This window comes from Geospiza fortis, unplaced genomic scaffold (genome assembly GCF_000277835.1).
Source record: "Geospiza fortis unplaced genomic scaffold, GeoFor_1.0 scaffold229, whole genome shotgun sequence".
In the NCBI taxonomy this organism is placed as follows: Eukaryota; Metazoa; Chordata; class Aves; order Passeriformes; family Thraupidae; genus Geospiza; species Geospiza fortis.
The window spans coordinates 2,503,570-2,522,632 of NW_005054357.1; the positions used below are offsets into that span (position 1 = coordinate 2,503,570).

At 37.0% G+C, this 19,063-nt stretch overlaps 1 protein-coding gene across 2 annotated transcripts in view; it reads left to right on the plus strand.

Annotated features, from left to right (window-relative positions):
* The window catches only part of KCNT2 (potassium sodium-activated channel subfamily T member 2), an 85,501-nt gene that overhangs the window by 16,807 nt on the left and 49,631 nt on the right, over positions 1-19,063 (plus strand). For both annotated transcript variants that reach the window (XM_031059176.1, XM_031059177.1), the window contains exon 9: positions 18,020-18,200. In XM_031059176.1, the coding sequence (XP_030915036.1) occupies positions 18,020-18,200 (181 nt within the window). The remainder of the gene's footprint in view (positions 1-18,019; positions 18,201-19,063) is intronic.

A 19,063-nucleotide genomic window follows, 5' to 3' on the forward strand; every position in this document is an offset into this window, starting at 1 on the left:
TGCTGAAGGAGGACCCAAGTCCACTGCTGGAATTTGTGCACTTAAGGGTGCCTTTCACCACACTGATCTTCCATGTTTTCTGCAAAGGCAGGCTCAGTACCCTCAAACACGTTTGGGAGCCAGCACTGGCACAACACACAAAACTTTTCAGTCCTCACCAGTCTGTTCTCATAAGCATGCTTTGGTTCCATTTAGAAACAGTGCCCTGCTCCATGTAGTGCCATGGCTTCAGTAAAGCAAAATGACTAAGCCTGAATTAGTACAGTGCCTTCAGTAACAGAGCACTTTCCCCTCAGAGGATGAGGGGCATGCTCATGGTGTGCTTTAGGCACCACTGATACCTGCCCTCATCGAGCCGCCCTGCTGACACTCAAGCCCTGGGTGGATTCAACTGAAACCTCACAGCCTCCTTAGCTCCTGCTTGTCAGGCTTGTGCCATCTGCTGCAAGAGCAACATCAGCACTTGTGAAGCCAATATAGCTTTAAAACACAGGGTTTTCTGTTCAAAGCCACCTTTTTTTGGAAGACACATAGATGGAATGGAGCTTTTTATGGGAATAACATGATTTTATAAGATGGTATGAAGCCCAGAAAGATTCCTCATTGGCTTTGTTCCTGTCTGCATATAATAAGAATTTTCAAAATAACTTTACCATAACTAGCAGGAAACCCACAGAAAATGAATTTCACCTCGTGCATCATTTGTAAAGCCATCATTTACATCTCCACATCAGAATCTTATACGTGGTGGTTACAAAGATAGGCACATGCCAGCTTATGTCTTACAACTCAGGTGGAAGCTTTCCAATGAAAACTAAAAAAAATAAGTTATCTGAGGTTACAACTGATAGGCTAATCTCACAGTTTTTAGATACCATTGTTCAGGCTGTCCTTTGCACTCAGAGTATAGCAGAAAAAGGCTTCTTCTGTGTTTTTGTATAGAGCTGACGATTTTCAGTGTTATTACAGAACAAACAGTAATCACAACAAAATTTATGCTCTACTCCACTCTTTGCTCTTTGGTGATAATTGTTTATGGATGTGGGGGTGGAACTCATTTGCAGGTCAGTAAATCTATAAGACCAAATTCAGGTATCTGTAATTTATAGATTACATACAAGGAGTTTTTTTTCTCTAATTTCCTGACTTCAAAATAGATTAGGCTGTCCAATGATTTTCTTTCTTTAAACATCTCAGTGGCCTTGTAACCAGAGCAATTTTACATCTGCTTAAGTATGTGTGCTCCAATATGACAGACTGTTCAGCAGTTACTATTGAGAGTGTTCTAGTGAGAGTTACAGACCTAGTCATAATATGTGTTGTGTCATTAAGCTAATGGATGTTTGCACTTGTTTGTCAAATGGAATACTAATTATTTCTGTAAACTGTACAAGAAGACAAATAACAGTGAATGAATATTTCAGGCATCTTTCTGTGACACAGTGAATCATCTATTAAGAGTTATTTTGAATTTTAAAGCAGTGTTAGTCATGTATCACCAGTGCAGAGTGATTAGCTTGTGAAGGAAGTGGCTACAAATTCTTTGAGATGGACAGTTATTTTTTCATACTCAAACCTGCCCAAACTTTGCTTACACTTTCATGGAAAGCTCACTAAGGTCAGTCTCAATATGTTTTTACACATCAGTGCTTTCAGCATCAGAAAATAAGGATGTTTTCACACAATAACTTACACAATACCTGTAGAATGCCAGTGCTGTAGCCTCAATGGCTACACTCACACCCACTCACAGTTCTCATCCAGAGGAAGCAGTAGGAGTGAGTTGCTTGAAGGGATGAAGACAAATCCCAGCTATGATCTAGTCCAAACAAGACAAGTCAAGACCTTATGATTTGGAATAATGTGTCCAAATTCCAAATGTGTCCAGAGAAGAAAAGCCACCTAACCAAGAAAGAATTAATCACAGAAGATTTTAGGTATCTCAGTGGTCCAGTTCCCTTTATTATCAATCAGTAGATATAAACACCTCAGAAAGTGATCTGAAGGGAGCTAAATCACCCCATGGACGTCTTGACTTACCTTTCTGTGTTGATTGTGACTGGAGAATAATGGCAGTTATCCAAGAAAGATGCCTAGCCTTAAGTAGGATGAAAAGTGTTGGTGGATTATGTAATGTAAGGTAAAATGTGGATTTTTGGGTCTGCAGTTCTTTCTGTGATGTTATGTTTTGTTGTACATCAGTCTCAGTGTACGGGACTAGTCTCAGTTTGAGAGAGATTTTCTGTATATCACGACAGCACAAGATAAGACTGGGCTTCTGCCTTTTAGAATCTAGTTATCTTAAAGTATTAAAGCACGTGAAGTTTCAGGAGCTAACAGAATAAACAAGAGTTTCAGAATTTAAATCCCAGAATATTATAAAACACTAATTGAAAGTTCAAAGTAACTGTAAATAATACAAAATGAATTATTCAGCTATTACAAGAATCCCACAAAGCAATGAAGTAATAGCAGTGGTACTTTTCTTTCTCTGAAACCAAGCAGATCTGTCAGGAACGTGTTTGTTTCAAACACGGGGTCTCTGTTTTCTGTTTTGAAGTATTCCAGTGCAGCGCTCTCCAAACATCAGCAAGTAGATGTGGAAGTAGGGCAGTGGCACATGCAGTACCTTCCACATCCATTGGAGCAATCCCACCCTCCCCCTGTCCTGCTGCTCAGTTCCTGGAACCAGGGCAGCCTGGATGGATGCTTTCTCTGTGCATGTGTGCAAGGAAAATTGAGGTCGAGTTCAGACACTGCTTTAACACTTCCTTAAGTGAGGAGACGATGAAAAGGCTGTGCAGCTCCTGGGAGGTCAACAGCAAAGCATTTCCTAAAATATCCACTTGCTATTTGTGAGGAAATAATCTACAAATTCAGCTAGAGTTTATGTGAAATACTGCCTTCTGGGAAAAACCGTGTGCCTGAAATCAAGGCCAACATTCTTATGAGCTTTGGTAGGAGAAAGACATATTGAATACAGAGTTTATCTCTTTTAGGTACAGAAACTTCTAAGGTGGCTTTGCTGAAATCTGCTGTATGAGACACATGCAAAAACAGTGTTGCCAAAAATAGTTGCCAATTTTGATTATTTAAATGAAAGAAATTCAGATAAAACTCTTAGAGTTTCTTTTGGAATTTATGGGATAGCCACACTTCTTTCACCATTGCTAGCACTGGGATCCATCTGCTTACATGCCTATGATTAGTACTTAAATGGCCAAGGCTTTTCAAAAGGTGACCAAATGTAATAGAAAATTACCATGAAAGAATGAAATGAAACCCACAATTGTTTCTTTGATTAATGCCTTTTCATATTTTTATGCAACTATTGTATTGTGACAAAACAGAAATATTATCATATACAGTTTTCTTTTTTGCTAGCTCTGTATTTGTAATAATACACTTTAAAAATATTTTTGCATATTTAAGTTCAAGAGTTCAGATCTGAAAAAAGGATGTGGGTGATTAGTGCTTTTGAGGAGTGTTGCTGAAGATTGTAGAATAAGGATGGGTGCTGGTTGGCTGTTTGTGAAAGGCAGATCAGAAATCATGTATTACAGGGAGAGCAGAAGTATTGAGCTCAATCAGAAGTCTTTTTGGCTACCCATCAAAGACAGTTTCTATGGAAACCTAGATAATTATACAGTGATTTTCATGCTATTTTAGTTATTAATTTGGTAGTGACATAATATTTCCTTTGTTAATCTTTTTAGATGTTTCTACATAGTTATTTCTAAAATAATTAGGTCAGCATCTTTCCCATGGCTCATGCAGGGAATTCTCTGTGCCACTGATGTAATGGAATATTTAAAACTAGACACATACACCAGCAAAATTAATAACAATTTAAATAGTCTATTTACTGTGATTTGTGGAAAAAAGTCATAAAGGTTAGAAGGTTCAATCTCAATTATCTTCTTAGTGTGAGAGATACATTTGTAGTCATCTTGTTTGCTTAAAATAAAAAATAATCAGAGTAAATGATAGCTCAGAAAGCTGCCTTCACAAAGCCTCTCTAAAATGGAGTATCAACAACATTATTTATGAGAAAATTCTCCTATTTGGAATATATATATGTAGTAATATTAAATTAAGCAATTAAACAGTGTGATTTTATTTCACCCTGGAAAATGAGTCAGCTTCATGTACTTGTGATCTTTTCAAGATACAAACTTTGCTAATTTGACGAGGTTTCAGGTCATCTGTTAATCTGAAAATCAGTAGTTCCAAACTGAATGTAGATACAGGTGGGCAAATTAAATTTGTATAAATTTGAAAGGCAAAATTAACTTATCCACATTTTTGTTCTCTGTTGTAGCACACAGTATCTGAGTATTTCAGTACAATACAGTGTGTACCTTTACATTATAGGTCAGGTGAATCATCCTTTGACAATTAATGTAATTGCAGATTCACAGTCTGTTCTGTGTATAGTATATTCTGTAAATCAATATTGTAAATTGACACTGGGAAGAATTTTCAGCCTCTCTTGCAAGGCCTTTACTCTTGGTGGGAGTCAGACATCGAAGTCCTTACCTTTCTGAAAGTTCCAGCCTCTATCCTCTGAAGCATTTTTATGTTTCTCTTATAATAATTTTTAATGCCATGTGAAGTACTAAAACTTCAGTAATCAGAATATGCATATTTAAGGAGAGTGCAAATCTTATATGCAAAAACCCCTGCCCAAGAAGGAGATAAAATGTCACTCAGGCTCTTTCCCAATATTCCCCAATGACTTACATGGGATGTAAAAATCTCTCTCAAATAGAAAGTGCTGCTAATATTTACATCAATAATTTTGACTACATTGAATTAAAGATGCATTGAGAATATTAGGGAGTCACAATATTTTGGAAAACACTATGGACTCTGAATATGCAATTGGGAGAATTTCAGCTTTTATTATCATGACATCTTGCAATAGAGTAATAATATTAGCAGATACCATGACAAGCAGAACTTGTTCTGGCAGCAGAGACCAATTACCATTACAAATGGAGGAAAAAAAAGCAAATGATTTTGAGTCATATAACATTTGGACTGTTAGAAATACAGTTCTAAGACTGCATCTCTATGGTGTCCTTTCTCCAGCAATCGTATTTTGAATTCTGTGAGAGATGATAAAATAAGTTTATTGCGAAGATTAACTAATTATGGCTTGCCAACACATCTGAAGCAACATGTAAAATTCCTCAAAGTTGGTCTAAATGCATTCCTGTCCTTGTTCCTTTGCAGGAACAAAGCATAAAGTAGAGTGACTGTGAGGAATCTGTAATATCTCAGTAAAATTAAAAAAAATAAATGTAGCAAAATGTGCTTTCTCGTCAGAAAATGGGTTTTGAAGAAAATCCAGAAGTGATTGTCCAAAGAGCAAGGATAAATAAAGAATAAGAAAAATAGAATGCTATATTCAATTAAAAAAACCCAAACAATTACTATATTTTAATATGTGCAATATGCATTACAGATGTGCATGTCTTCAAAATTATCAACACTTGACAAAGATTCACAGGAAAAATGCAGTCAGGATTTGACATAGGGAGCCAGGGAGGTGAAATGAGCAGGCATGCAGATTATTAGGATGTAAGTTTTCTAGTTGCTTTCCATTGCTTTATAAACACACAAGCTTGTAAATAGGTCCCTCGTGTGAAAATGTAAATGTTACATATGCAAAAGGTGCTTGTAACTTTCAGAACAAGGGTGACAAGAATAACTTCTGGAAAATAAAATGCTGGAATGAAAGCTGATCTGGAGAGTAACAAGAGACTGCAGGATGTGAAATACTGTAGGATCATACTGGCAAAATAAATCTTAGCTTTTGGTTTGGTTTTGGGAAGACAAATAAAAACAGGTAAAGTTCCCCTTAAAGCGTCAATTTGATATGCAAAATAAGTGTGAGAACCCTTAAGTTTTCCATCTCTTTCCTTACAAGAAGGCATTACATTTCATAAGCTTCATTTTTTCTTTGCACTAAAAAGAAAAACCTGATACTCACATGCTGTCTTTGAAAATATTCTATCATTTTAGAGAGTAACAAATAGAACACCAAGTGTAACAATGGTGAGTAATTATGGTGAGAATGTTCATGGTAAATACTTCACCATTCAGTAGCTGGCATCGAGCCATCATCACTCACAATTCCTGGCTCAAAAATGAGTTGTCATTAGCATGCAGACTTAAAAAAAATAAATATATCTTTCATTGACTGATTTATTAGGCTGATAAACCATTTTTTTACTTTACAAAGATTTGGTGTTTGTAGTGGTTTATGCTAACACTTGTAACATCAGTTATTCTGGTTCTCCAGTGGGCATTATAGTGATTTGGGATCAGCATAACTCTTCGGTGCTTTGTTCACTTTTGTTGTCTGTTTCACATTCCAAGTATGTTTTAAGGGTGTGAAATTTAACAAAGTTCATATTTCTCAAATCAGAAAGAGTTAAAAAAGTTGTTTGATACACCTTTGGCCATACAAACAGAACTTGACACCAGCCTCATTCCCTCACTCTGTGTCTGTATTAAGCATAATTTTTGGCATGTTGAAAGCACATCTCAAAGGCTTTGGCAGAGATCAGGTTGTGATACGAGATCATCTAAAAAGAAGGATTTTAATGCACTTACTACGTTTTTTAAAAGGAAAAAATCACATCTAGAATGCACAAAAAAAAAATCTATTCTGTATAGTTGATATTCCATTAGAAATTACTATAATGTTTAGACAGATGTTTTTCAAAGAAGTGAAGAGTAGAGGCACAGTCAGCCATAGAGTATCACGCTTGGGTGATAAATACACACAAAATAGTAGTTTGTAGGTATAGACTTCTTAGGGTCTAATCTAAATAAACAGCACTCTGATTAGTGAGTTCTGTACTTCCACTAGCAATTAAAACCTTCTAAAAAAAGCGTAAAAAGTTAGTAACTTATTTGTGGTGTGTTATCTCAACCTCACTTAAATAGCTAACTGTACTTATAAAGGAATTCAGATATATCCCTAAAGCTGAACATATGCCCCCATTCTGTGCACAAACACAGCTGTATTTTTTCACATTTCTGGAAGTTGGGCATTTCTGCTGTATAGAAGTGTATATTAGAGTGGAAGTGCCTGAGTCACAGTGATAAGGCATTAAAAATAATCAGTGTTCATTAGTAAAAACTGAAGACCAAGCCATGGGTTGACTTTGTGGACTGCAAACTTAACAGCAGGCATGAAATGTGATTGTCAGTTCCTCTGGGCACAGAGCACTGATGACCCTGCAGAGCAAGCAGGGCATTCCCTCCTGCAGAAGAGGTAGGGGATCACAGCAGAGACAGGGCTGTTTAAAGGTACCCAGTGCATTACAGTCTGCTGGAACTGCAGGCTTTGTTCAGAACTGAACTCTTTGTGGCATTCCATTGCAGTTACTTTTTTTAAATATTTTAGGTCATTATTACCATTGGCTTTCGTACATGACAAGCCTTAGTCAACTGCTGAGACTGAGCACTTAATCTGCTTTTTGGTTTAAATACAGTTTAAATATTTTGCAAGTTTCTTTTCATTAGAGATGAGCAGAGGAAAAACAAGTAAATGCAAATATCTTACGCAAAGGAGTTAAAAATAAAGTTACTGATGAGAGGGCATAGCTACATATGGGCATGTACTTGCATTTACTAAAATTGGATAAATCACTGAATATTTCAAGTTGGAAGGAACCCATCATCAAGTCTAACTCCCTGCTCCTACAGGTTTACCTAAAACTAAGTCATATGACTAAAAGCTTTGTCCAGATGGTTCTTGAACTCTGACAGGCTTGGTGCCAGGACCACTTCCCAGGGGAGCCTCTTGCAGTGCCCAAACACCCTCTCAGTAAAGAAATTTGCTTCTGTTGTACCTCTCCCTGTGGCAAAAAGAATGACTGTGGGTTATCTTTTAACTGTACTCCTTCACTTGATCTCTTTTTGTTCACTAGTCTTCTAAAACTATAAAAGAAAAAAAAAAAGCACAAAATATTCAGCCAACTTTAAGACAAATATGAAATTTGTCTTAAATTTCATATTGAAATATTCCTCTTGAATATTCAGAGTGAAAATCTAATTTTACAAGTTGTAGTGTGTGTGTTTGTAGTAAGAATAAAATCTTACTGAATATTCTCCATGGGATAAGCAATCAAGGGGAAAACATGCCAGACAAAACACAGCAAAGATTATAGAACATGCTGTCAGTCCCAGTAGGGACAGTGATCTTCCTTCTTCTTCCTCCCTGCCTTCATCTCTCTGGTGTTGTGATCATTAATCCTATTTTCCTGGCTGCTGGATGAAGTTCCCCTTCTCACCCACGTGTCTCCTGTTTTATGGTTGCTCTGACACCACCTGTGCCCTTGTTTTAGATGTATTAATCATGTATTAGAGTATTAATCATGTACACTATTTTTTTTCCTAAACATGCTTGTGTTTGTTAAACAGTTAAACCTCACATTTCAAGAGTCTTGTGAGGTTTTGGATTTCAATGATTTTTAAAAAGAATAATATGTATAGATCTATTTGAATTTCAGCCAAAGGAATTATTAGACTTGGAAATTTTTGTTCAAGCAAGCACATTGTCAAAACAGGTGTCCCAAAGAAAATTTCTGACTTTCAGCAAACTCTTTAAGTATTATAAGTTCAGGATTTTTCACTCAACTAAAACATTTCATTGAAATCACCAGATTTCAATGGAAACCAGTGTTAACTGTAGTGAGGAGCAGGAGGAAAATGATGGTGGTGAAATCCCAGAGCTTGCTGATCAAACTGAACAATACACAGAGAGTTCAAGGTGTACAAGCTCTCTGGCTCATGGCTAAAAGAATTGCTGGGTTTCCAAGCAGGAACTCCAACCATAGAGGAGTCTACCCTGTAATGCATGACAGAATATATTGCTTTTATCTCCTCACAGATTACTTCCTGTAATTTTCACCCCATTACACAACATCTATTTAACACTTCCCCCCTTTCTGGTTTTTCAGCAAACCTAAGCATTAGGTCTGGTGCTTAATTATATATTTTTCACAGGCCAGTTGTTTCCTTGGTCACTGTCCAAAGAGTTGTCTCCAGCTAAGACTGTAGGTCAACAAGGAGGTGACTGAAGTAAAAATACCTTTCCAGAAAGAACACAAACAAGGAAAATTTATTTATGTGGCACACATTTTCATGTGTGCTCCTGGTTTTTTAATAACAATTGTTATGAATTAAAAGAGCCAAAGCATACCATATGAGTATTTAAAAAAACCCAGGCTATATTTTAGATTACACTGCAGTTTTCATACACCCCTTTATATCTTGCACTCTGCAGTGAACTTTCTGCTCATCAGGAGTCTGCAGACTGTTCTAAATGGACAGACTGGATGTATCACTGCACTTTTCTGGATCTGCCCATACAGCCACCCCTCTAAGCAGCTGTGTGGACACTCCTCTTGCAAAGCAGCAGCACAGCAAACGCTTCCATTTAGCTCACTGCCTGTTTGAGCTGTCTTTGCCTTAAGACTGTCATGGAATGTAGCAGCTACATTGAGTACAAACTAAACACACATGCAGAGGGTTTACTTTTGTAAACCCAGATCCAGCAAACATTGCTGGCTAGCTGCAGAGCTCTCTCTGTAATTACTGGTCAGATTTTCTATTTCTAATGTTGACAGGGAGGTTATAGATCTGACAGTAACTGGTGGCCTTTGTTCCTTACTGTACAGGTGACCTCACTGACAGAGGTACCAACACTTAGAACACCTAGGCATATGAAAGAAGCTTAAATGATGCCAAATTTGTGCATGTAACAGCCAAAATATTGAAGGCAAACACTCACCATGAGAACAAAGACCATTGATGAGTCAGTGTTTTCACAGGGCATCTTGAAATGCAAGAAATGTACACCACTGTCCTCATGTGATCTGGCTACAGCCTTTTATCTTAAACACTCTTCCTATATTTACAGTTTCCAGAAGGGTGGCCAATAGAAAGTATCCCATTACCCAAAGTCTCTAGAAATTTAAGCTGGAAAGGGAAATACCACTTGAGAGCTTTCCAAAGGGCTGCATGCCTCATGGCTGTGGTTAAAGGGGATAAGACAAGAGGCATTTGATTTGAGTCACTTGCAAGTTTTAGACCACTCCAGCCTGTATTTGTTTCTGGTTTGAGTTTCACAGCAGGATAAGCACTACAAGAAAGTCCATTCTTCCTGAATATTACTTATCTGTTATTTTCTAAGTTCTTTTTTGTTTATGGTGCTAGCAACCATAAAATGTTGCAGCTGGAGTAAGATAACTCAGCTTGCCTGAAGCAGTTGTTTCAATAGCAGCAATGAGAGCAGCAAAAAGAAGTTGCACTCGAAGAGCAGACAGATGAAAGGCTGTCAAGGAGATGTAAAAATGGATGTCACTGTAAGGATGATCCATGAATATCCCTAAAAATCAAATGAAAATGCAAAATCTGATAAGGAGAGAATTTTGACTTAACAATAAAATTAAATCCACTTGACATTAAAATATGCCATGACTTGAGTTAGGTTGAAAATTAACAAAAGGTTTCTGTCAGTAGCTAAAAGAATATTCTACATGCTGGGTTAGCTTTTTCTTATGCACATTTAACAAATACTCATAATGAATCTTTCAATTGTTAGTTCAGTTTGATTGAGGGAGTGTGGGTGGTTTGCATAACAACTGTTACACCATAAAAGTGTTTCAAAACTATTGCAAGAAACATTAAACATGATGTTCTAAAGCATAACATATCGGGTGTATTAAATTAGAGGTTTGAATTTGAATTTTCCAGCACAACACATATAATTTTTGAATATTATAAATAGATTACTTAATTATTCTTCCCAAGGAAGGATAGGTATAGAATGTCACCTAATTCTGTAGCACTCTGCAGGTGAGGAGTATCTGGTGGTTGAGGAGTGACTGCATGATTCTGTTTCCTGAGTAGTTCCTGACTCCTTGTGTGAGCAGACCAGAGCCTCAGGCTCCAGCAGGCTCTTGGGTGCCACAGTGTTGGCACACTGAAGCTGGGCTGCCAAATTTTACTTTGTTTACCATCAAAGCTCAGGGGCAGACTGAAAGCACACACAAATACAAGTGCTCCTTTGAGCTGAGAGGCTGAAGTGTGGCCAGACCTGCCTGTGCAAACACACTGAGCTGAAGGCTGCCCACAGAGGCACCCTGCTAGTGCAGCCTCAGTGACCAGAGCTCCTTAATTGCAGCTCCGCTTCTTATCCCACCAAAGGCACAGCAGGAGTAGAAAGGTTCTCACTCAGATTCAACAAATATTTATATACACTTGGTCATTTCATAATACCCTATTCTGCTTAACAAGATGTTCTGCAGTTGCTGGAAGTCACATGAGTTCCTAGGGGGAGAGTTTATTTTTATAAGTTGAGCTTTTGCAACCATTAGCTGCATATAATGTTCTGATCTTTGGGGAAGGAAAATGCTTATAAAGGACACCATGGGTAAGTAATAATCATATCATCAAACATCATCATTTGGGATAAAGATAAAATTGGAATACAAACAAAAATGACCTTTCCATCTGAAGAGAAAGTCTGAATTAATTTCTGACATAGTGGCATTGTTGTGTTGTGAAAGTAAATTCATTGCCCTTACCTCAGCTTGTGTTCCAAGTCCCACAGAACTGAAAAGTTTGATTCAAGGCCTGCTGAATTAATCCAAGTTTTCCCCTTCCCTACTGTGATTCTGGAAAGAAAAAAAAAAAAGGGGGACAGTGTTGTATGAAAATAAATGCTGGTCTCTGAAAAAACATATCTGGAAAAATAGAAAGATTTATGTTGAACTGTCAGAGGAAGTGACATTAGAGTTGCAAAAATGTCTGAGATTGTTACAACCTTTGTCCATTAATATTCAGAAACCACAATGTCCAGTCTCTGTTTGGTCCTGTCAGGGAATACCTTGCAGCTGATCTGCTGCATTTGTTAGATCAGTTGTTGCCAACTAAGAATAGCAAGGGAATTTCTCTACCTATTTACTTTAAAGGCAGCATGACAAACTTAATCTTTCCAGTCAGCAGTTTTCCCTCATTTCTTTTACTGTCTTGTATGCAATTAATATTTTCTTTGTCATGAAATTCAGTAATTCCTACAGCTTTAAAGCCTTTTATGTGGAATGAAAGGTGAAAATAGCAACTTCTTATTGTAATGCTTACATTTAATATATTTTACATGATGTATTGTATCAAATTCTATCATATTAATGTTATGAAAATTGTACATCTACTTAAACTGGTGGGGTTTTTTTCTATTTTAATATTATTTATGGAAAACTGTTGTTAGAAAATAAATTAGAAAAAACCCACTGATTTTAGAAAAGACCTGAGAAGAGGCACAAGGCTTGGAAAAAAATGGAAGTATTTGGTTTTTAGCAAGTTAAAACCTCATCTTCAGGGCTTTTGGATAGGATTAGCATTTTGTTATTGGTCAGAGTATTTTGATTGTTGCTTTATTCTTTTACTTGCTGCATGTTCTGCGTGTCCCTTGTTCTTTTTGTTTGCCTCTTCATTATTTACACAAGAGTCGGGGTTTCTGTCAGAAAGCATCAGGTTTTTAGGTCACAGGTAGGGTGATAACCAACACCTTCACATTCTGCATGTATTGTCACTCAGAAGTCAACAGACAGTATTTCCATATGTATCTAATACAGGGAATGAAAAAAAATGCACTTTAATGTCACTCCAGTTATATTAGTATTCAACCCGGAGTTTGTGAAAATTGCGTGTCTAATGATCACATGAATACTAAATCTCCACACTGAGAATTGTTGTTCCATAATGTCTAATTTTAAAATATGGGACAAAACTGCAGCTGGCTCTACATGATGTTCTAGAGAAGATTGAACACCCCACAGAGACAATTTCTAGTATGAAAAACTGTTTTCCTCTGTAAAAAGCAGGGCATTCTCCAAATACAGCATTAGTCCCAACACCAATTTCATTTCAAGGATTTAAGACTGGCACCAGCTTAATATTAACATCTTTGGCAAGTAGTGAGCACCTTTTGCCAATTTTAAGCAAGACCTCTATAAATTTATCAGACTTTTATGGGATATTACATCCTCTAGAGTAAGACAGAAGAATGAAATGTTCTATATGTACATTTTATTTTGGTGTAGAGATTGAGGAAGTTTCCTTAAGCAGTTACAGTCACTAACATGGTAAAATATGTCTCAAATGCTTGTCTGTATTTCCTGGAAAGTCAACACGGTCCTTTTCTTCAGTATTTCATTGTATTTGTACTTTACCCATGAATATTTGCTAGAGTTAGTGGTCTGTCAACAATTTTGTTGACTGATAGTTCATTCCAATTTTTCCCATGGAGAAAAAAGAAAAAATCTGTGATAGCAGGCTCATAAATTGTTAAAATAACATTAACAACTGGCAGTATAGGACAATCAAATAAAGAGTTTAATTTCTGATTTTTTCTAGCATCACAATTCTCTGGTAGGATATAAGGAAATTGTTCAGAGTTTTAGATGTGAGAAACTGCTGAGGACATTTACTTAAGCAGGATTGCTACTCTTGTGAGTAAGTTCAGGTGTAGCTTCTGTAGTACAGAAGCACTGAGCCTTTGCCCCAGAATCACACTGAATCTGCTAAAATGGATCCCTGTGGATTTCAACACATTCATTAGCCAGTCCCTTCAGCCAGCTGCTGCAAACATGGCAAAGTCATTACACAAGGTGGAGCTCAAAGGTACAGGTCCAAAGGCAATTGCTGCCTAATCTTCAGCACACAGAAGCAGCTCTGACTTTTGGCTCAGCCTCTGGTGCATTATTCTAGACCTCAAGAAGCTGTATGTGTAAACAATAATTTTCTCTAGAAGTGAAAATGTAGAAATCACATTAATTTGTCAACAAATGAAAATATAAATTGATATCAAATAGACTAAACAATTGGTTATAAACAAGGATAGCTAATGTACAGTGTTTGCAAAATACTATCCAAATGGTTCTTGTTACAGCCATTTCTGTGACATGCTTCTGCAGCATGATAAAAAACTGACTATCTCAGGGATTATTTTACTCTGCAGGATTTATTTCTGTAGTGCATGTAGAGACAGCTTATTTACAAACAGGAGTTGGTTTTGGCACATAAGATACTCAAGCAAACAAAGGTTCCTGGAACTAGAAAGAAAGCTTCCAGTAAAACAGAGACTGAACTCTCAAAAGTTCAAATAATACCCAAAATAAACATTACCAATCTTCAGAGATTTCATGTTATTCTCTTTACTTTTTGTTTTTCAAGTGCAGTGGTAGCAGAGTGTTTGAAAAGATACTTCTATCCCCTGGATGTTTGTAATACATTTTCTGATACTACTTTTGCTTCAGCAGACACTTAGTTTGGCTTTCTGTGGGGTTTTTTAAAAATACTAAATCTTTGCATTGAAGCAATTTTGTTTTGTTGTGAGCGTCTCCCTTAGATCCATTGTGAAAAGACAACCTTCCTGAATTCACAGGAGTCCTGAAATTGGCACACAAGGTGCTGAATTGGCCTTATGTTTGACTAGGGACTCTCTGTGTACTGATTATTACAGTGGTTTATTTTCTCCACAAAAACAAGTAGGTGTTAGCATTGCCTTTACTGTACATTCCTTTCCTGCTTGAAATAATTTTGTTTATCCAAGGATGACTAGATAAATTACTTAGCTTCAGGAGATGAAAGAGGAAGAGGAAGCAAACAAGGAGGTAAAAATATCACCAAGAATATCAAGCCAGGCAAAATATGAAGCCTGAATTACCACACATTTCATTATGTCAGGAAACATAAGAAATAAGTGTACTTTTACATGCAGAATTTATGCTGAGAGTAATGATTAACACTTCATTTCTGAAAAAGAAAGCTGATACTGCTACTTACCTAGGAATTGGGGTGTATTAAAAGATGTCAATGAGCTGTGGGGAATGGAATAACTAATCCATGTGGACTTGGCTTCTTGGGCATCCACTGATGTTCCACTGCACTCTTTCTGCAGTGTAATGAGGTAATTCCCAGACAGGTGGGAATGTGCTATCAATACTGAATAGTATTTCTCTAAAGGCATAGCTGGTGAGCTGAAAGTGTAATGTTCTTGGGAGAGTAGTCACAGAGGTAATATTTTCATTTTTAATTAGACTCCCTTAAAGCTGACTCTTTGAAAACCAGTTTTTTTCTGCAGTTTGGTGCTCTCTGGCTCCAGTAAAGACAAACAGCAGAGCACCAAAACACCCAGACTTGGTGACCTGATTCTGGATTTATTATTCCCTTGTATACAGGGTGAGGGCTTCAAGTACGGTTTGGTACAACTGCAAATGAGGTGCAAATAATTTTGAGGAAGGAAATAAATTTGATCAACAAGTTGTTAAAAGAGCTGAATTTCTTCTTCAGCAAAGAAGCAGCTCCCTCATCTTGCTGACTTTAATTGTTAAGTAAACGTGGGAAGCTCTGGCTCATGCCCACTAAGTTCAATGAGAAACATCTTGAATCCACATTTTGGATCAGACACATTATTTTGATGACTTCAAGGAATAGGAATACATAGAACTGTAAGGGGATAGAGCTGATCAAATGAAATCTTGATCTCACTAAATTCAATGGGAATTCTGTTGTTCATTTAGAAAAAGCTGCAATGGTTCATGGTATATTACCTTATTTCAATTCAGCTGGGTGGGCTGGCTATGGAAATCTTAATTACAACAAAAACAACAACAACAATAATTCAAGACCTGAATTTTTCTATCATCAAGCTATTAAAAATGTTAAGGTTTTACAAAAAAAGCAAGAAATAAACATTACTGATTCCTTGAAAATTAGAAAAAAACCAGCCTGATGGTACCAAATTTTTATATTTTAATCCATCCTGTCAGATACAGGTGGTAAAGCTGACCTTTTGCATTTACAAACACCAAGCAATTTCACAGGTATGAGCACCAGAAAAATTACATTTCCACCAATGATAGGCTCGTGCATTATGGTTCAATAGAACCCCATCTACAGATATTTAATCTGCTGAGGGCAGTGGTGTACTAGTCCTGTTGGAGGGGAACCATGTCCCTGGCTCAGTGTAACTGTTGCTTTCCTGGCCCTTATGAGCTTAAATCCTGTAGTGAAGGTTATGTATTTTGGGATATATCCACAAAAGGCAACTAGAGAGAAGAAAATGCACACAGGTGAATAGGAATAATAAAAATAAAGAATTAAAAACCCATTTCCATTCTGCTTTTAAAACTACATGAAATGTATGTGAATATTGATATTAAAATAGCTCATTTTTCCATGCTTCAGTGCCTTCACAATATACTTCATTATTTCATATTAAAACTAGAAAAGGCTTTAGCTGAGAAACTTCCTTGTCTGAGACCAAAAGAAAGCTTCATTAGCATAATTACTTACAGTCCTTCTGTTAGTATTTTCAGGGACAAAAATATAATTATCCTTTTACTAAAAAAAACCCAAAAAAAACCCCAGCAAAACTGTGAACATAGTGAAATAATGGAAGATCTGGATTACAACTCCAGTGAAAAATGTGGGATGAACTGGATAGGAATATAAATATCAGTTCTGACTGAAGTATGAAACTTAGGCAAACAACAGGGAAAAAAGCCCACCCTTTTTAGAACATTTTGAGATGTGTGAAAACTACAAATGCTAGAACTGTGAAAAGGAAACAGGGAATTTGATCCATATGTTCTGGAAATGCCACTGCCCACAGCTAAATTATATTTGGAGAACAGAACAGAGAAAAGAAGAACAACTGCTAACACTGTTATAAACACAGGGTCTCCCTGGTGATGCAAAGGTCTTCCCATGGCAGATATTAATGAGGGACTCTTACCATCTGGATACCATACATGAAGAAATAATATTTAGTATGTTCTAGAATAATTACTGAGGAATATGATATGATTTATTAATTATTTATCTAATTCTCTGAGGAGAAATCATCCTGCTAGCTCCAAAGGGAAAAAGTGCTGTGCAGGGTTGTTCACACATTGAGTTTTTGGGTTTTTTTTTACATAGATGAATATAATTTAAAAGCCTGAACTGAACTAAGTAATTCCACTGTATCAGAGAAGATCATATTTTAAGCTTAGGAAGCTCTTTGCCATAGTACATATTTACAAAGTGAAATATTTTTGAAATCTGCAATGTTTGAAATAGCAGGATGACCTCTGGAGAGATTCTGTTACAGCTTCTCAAAACCAAAAGCACATCATGCTTATTCCAAGAAAAGTAATTACCAGTTAACTTGGGCTGCTGTTTACTTCTTCTCAGGAATGTGTGACTGGAAGGGGTGAACTCCACTTGCTCTGCTATTACAGACCCAGCCCAGCCCCGTATTTCTACTCTGCACTTTCAGTGAGCAGAATCTCACCGCTTGCCACTTCCCACTTCCTACCTGAAGGCTGACCCTGGATGCTCTTTCCTCTGATAACTCAGTACTCTGCAGTTCTCACATTCACTTTGTTCCAGACAGTCAGTACCCATTTATACCAAGAGAACCTCCCAGTATTCAACGTGTGCTCTCATAACTGGTTCACATCAGTAACTCTGCCACAGAAAGGGCCAGAGCCCAGCACAAAGAGAGACAGATTTACAGAAAGCTGTATGTGCAGTTTTCTTGGCCACGACAGCAAGCAAACCTCCCTGAAAAAGTTGAAACATATCTATAAAAAATGTTGAATGGTGGCAGCTCTATACCATCTGTTTTGTTCTGGTTTAGAAAGGAATTGCATCAATCCATGATGTTCTATATACCACCTCTCCTTCACAACAGCCACTAAGCAAAACCTAGCAACAGTTGTGCCTATCATATTAGAATAATCAAAAATGTGTTTCTTTTATTACAAATGACTCTTGAAAGTTGTAACAATATAGCACCTCTGGTTTGATATTAATTTTTACTTTTCTTTGAAAAAAATGTCTTTGCTAAGCAATTTATGAATTCTGAAAATAGTTCTCTGCACGTATAATCATCAAGCTTGAACAGTTTTTATTTTTCATGTCTCCATTCTTTTCTACATAGTATTTGTGGAATTCAGCATCTGGAACGAGCAGGAAACAGGTTGACTCTCTTTGACTCCCTTTATTTCTGCATAGTGACATTTTCTACTGTGGGCTTTGGGGATGTTACACCCAAGATATGGCCTTCAAAGCTGCTTGTTGTCATTATGATCTGTGTTGCTCTTGTGGTGTTGCCCATACAGGTAAATCTGGATTTTTTTTTTTTCTCTTTAGAGTTGCTTTTGAAACAAAGGAACAATAACTGAAATAATTTATTGTTTCTATTATTATTGCGCAGAAAATGTCAGAAAAAAGAACCACCTGTGTCTCCTATTGTGGGTTTTTCCCCTTTTTCCTGTATGTTCTCCTATACTCTAGATTTATACTAAAAAACAGGGCATTGATAACAGTTTTCAAGTGCTCATGAAAGTTTTCTGCATCAGTCATGTACCAGAGAGGCCTTCCTTTATCCTGAGATATGGATTTGTTATTAATGGAGCAATTACTAAAAAAACCCACAACAGTAGCCAGCACTTTCTTTATGAGTACAGCTTTTCCTCTGCAGGCTCTCCCTGTTTCTAATCTTGGTTCTCTCCACTTCCTCTCTTACTCTTACAGCTCAGTTGCTAACTTGAAAAAAATCTCATTAAATCTGCAACTCAAGCAAATTGGGTTCACAGCTGTGTATGGAACACATGCACACAGAGCCAGCAGCACAGTTAGGAATTTTTCATGCCTGCCTAAGTTTAGGATTTCTAACAGTTTCACCAGTGAAAGAGCAATTTATGAAAATCCAAGAAATTCAAGGAGTCAGTCAGCTTTATCAAATTCGTACCAAGCATTTTCCAGCTCATTAGGTGAGGCTGGATGACAGAAACCCTGAGGTTACATGGGAAACCCTGCCAAGATGTTCATTGTTCCACACAGGGTGATCACCCAGCCCTTGTGCCAGCAAAAGAGGATGTGGGGAGACACTCTGCATTTTTATCAAAGCTTACAGTAGACCTGCTAGACCATGGAGCTCCGGAGTTTCTCACACAGTCATGGTTTCCAGTCTCTGCTTCTT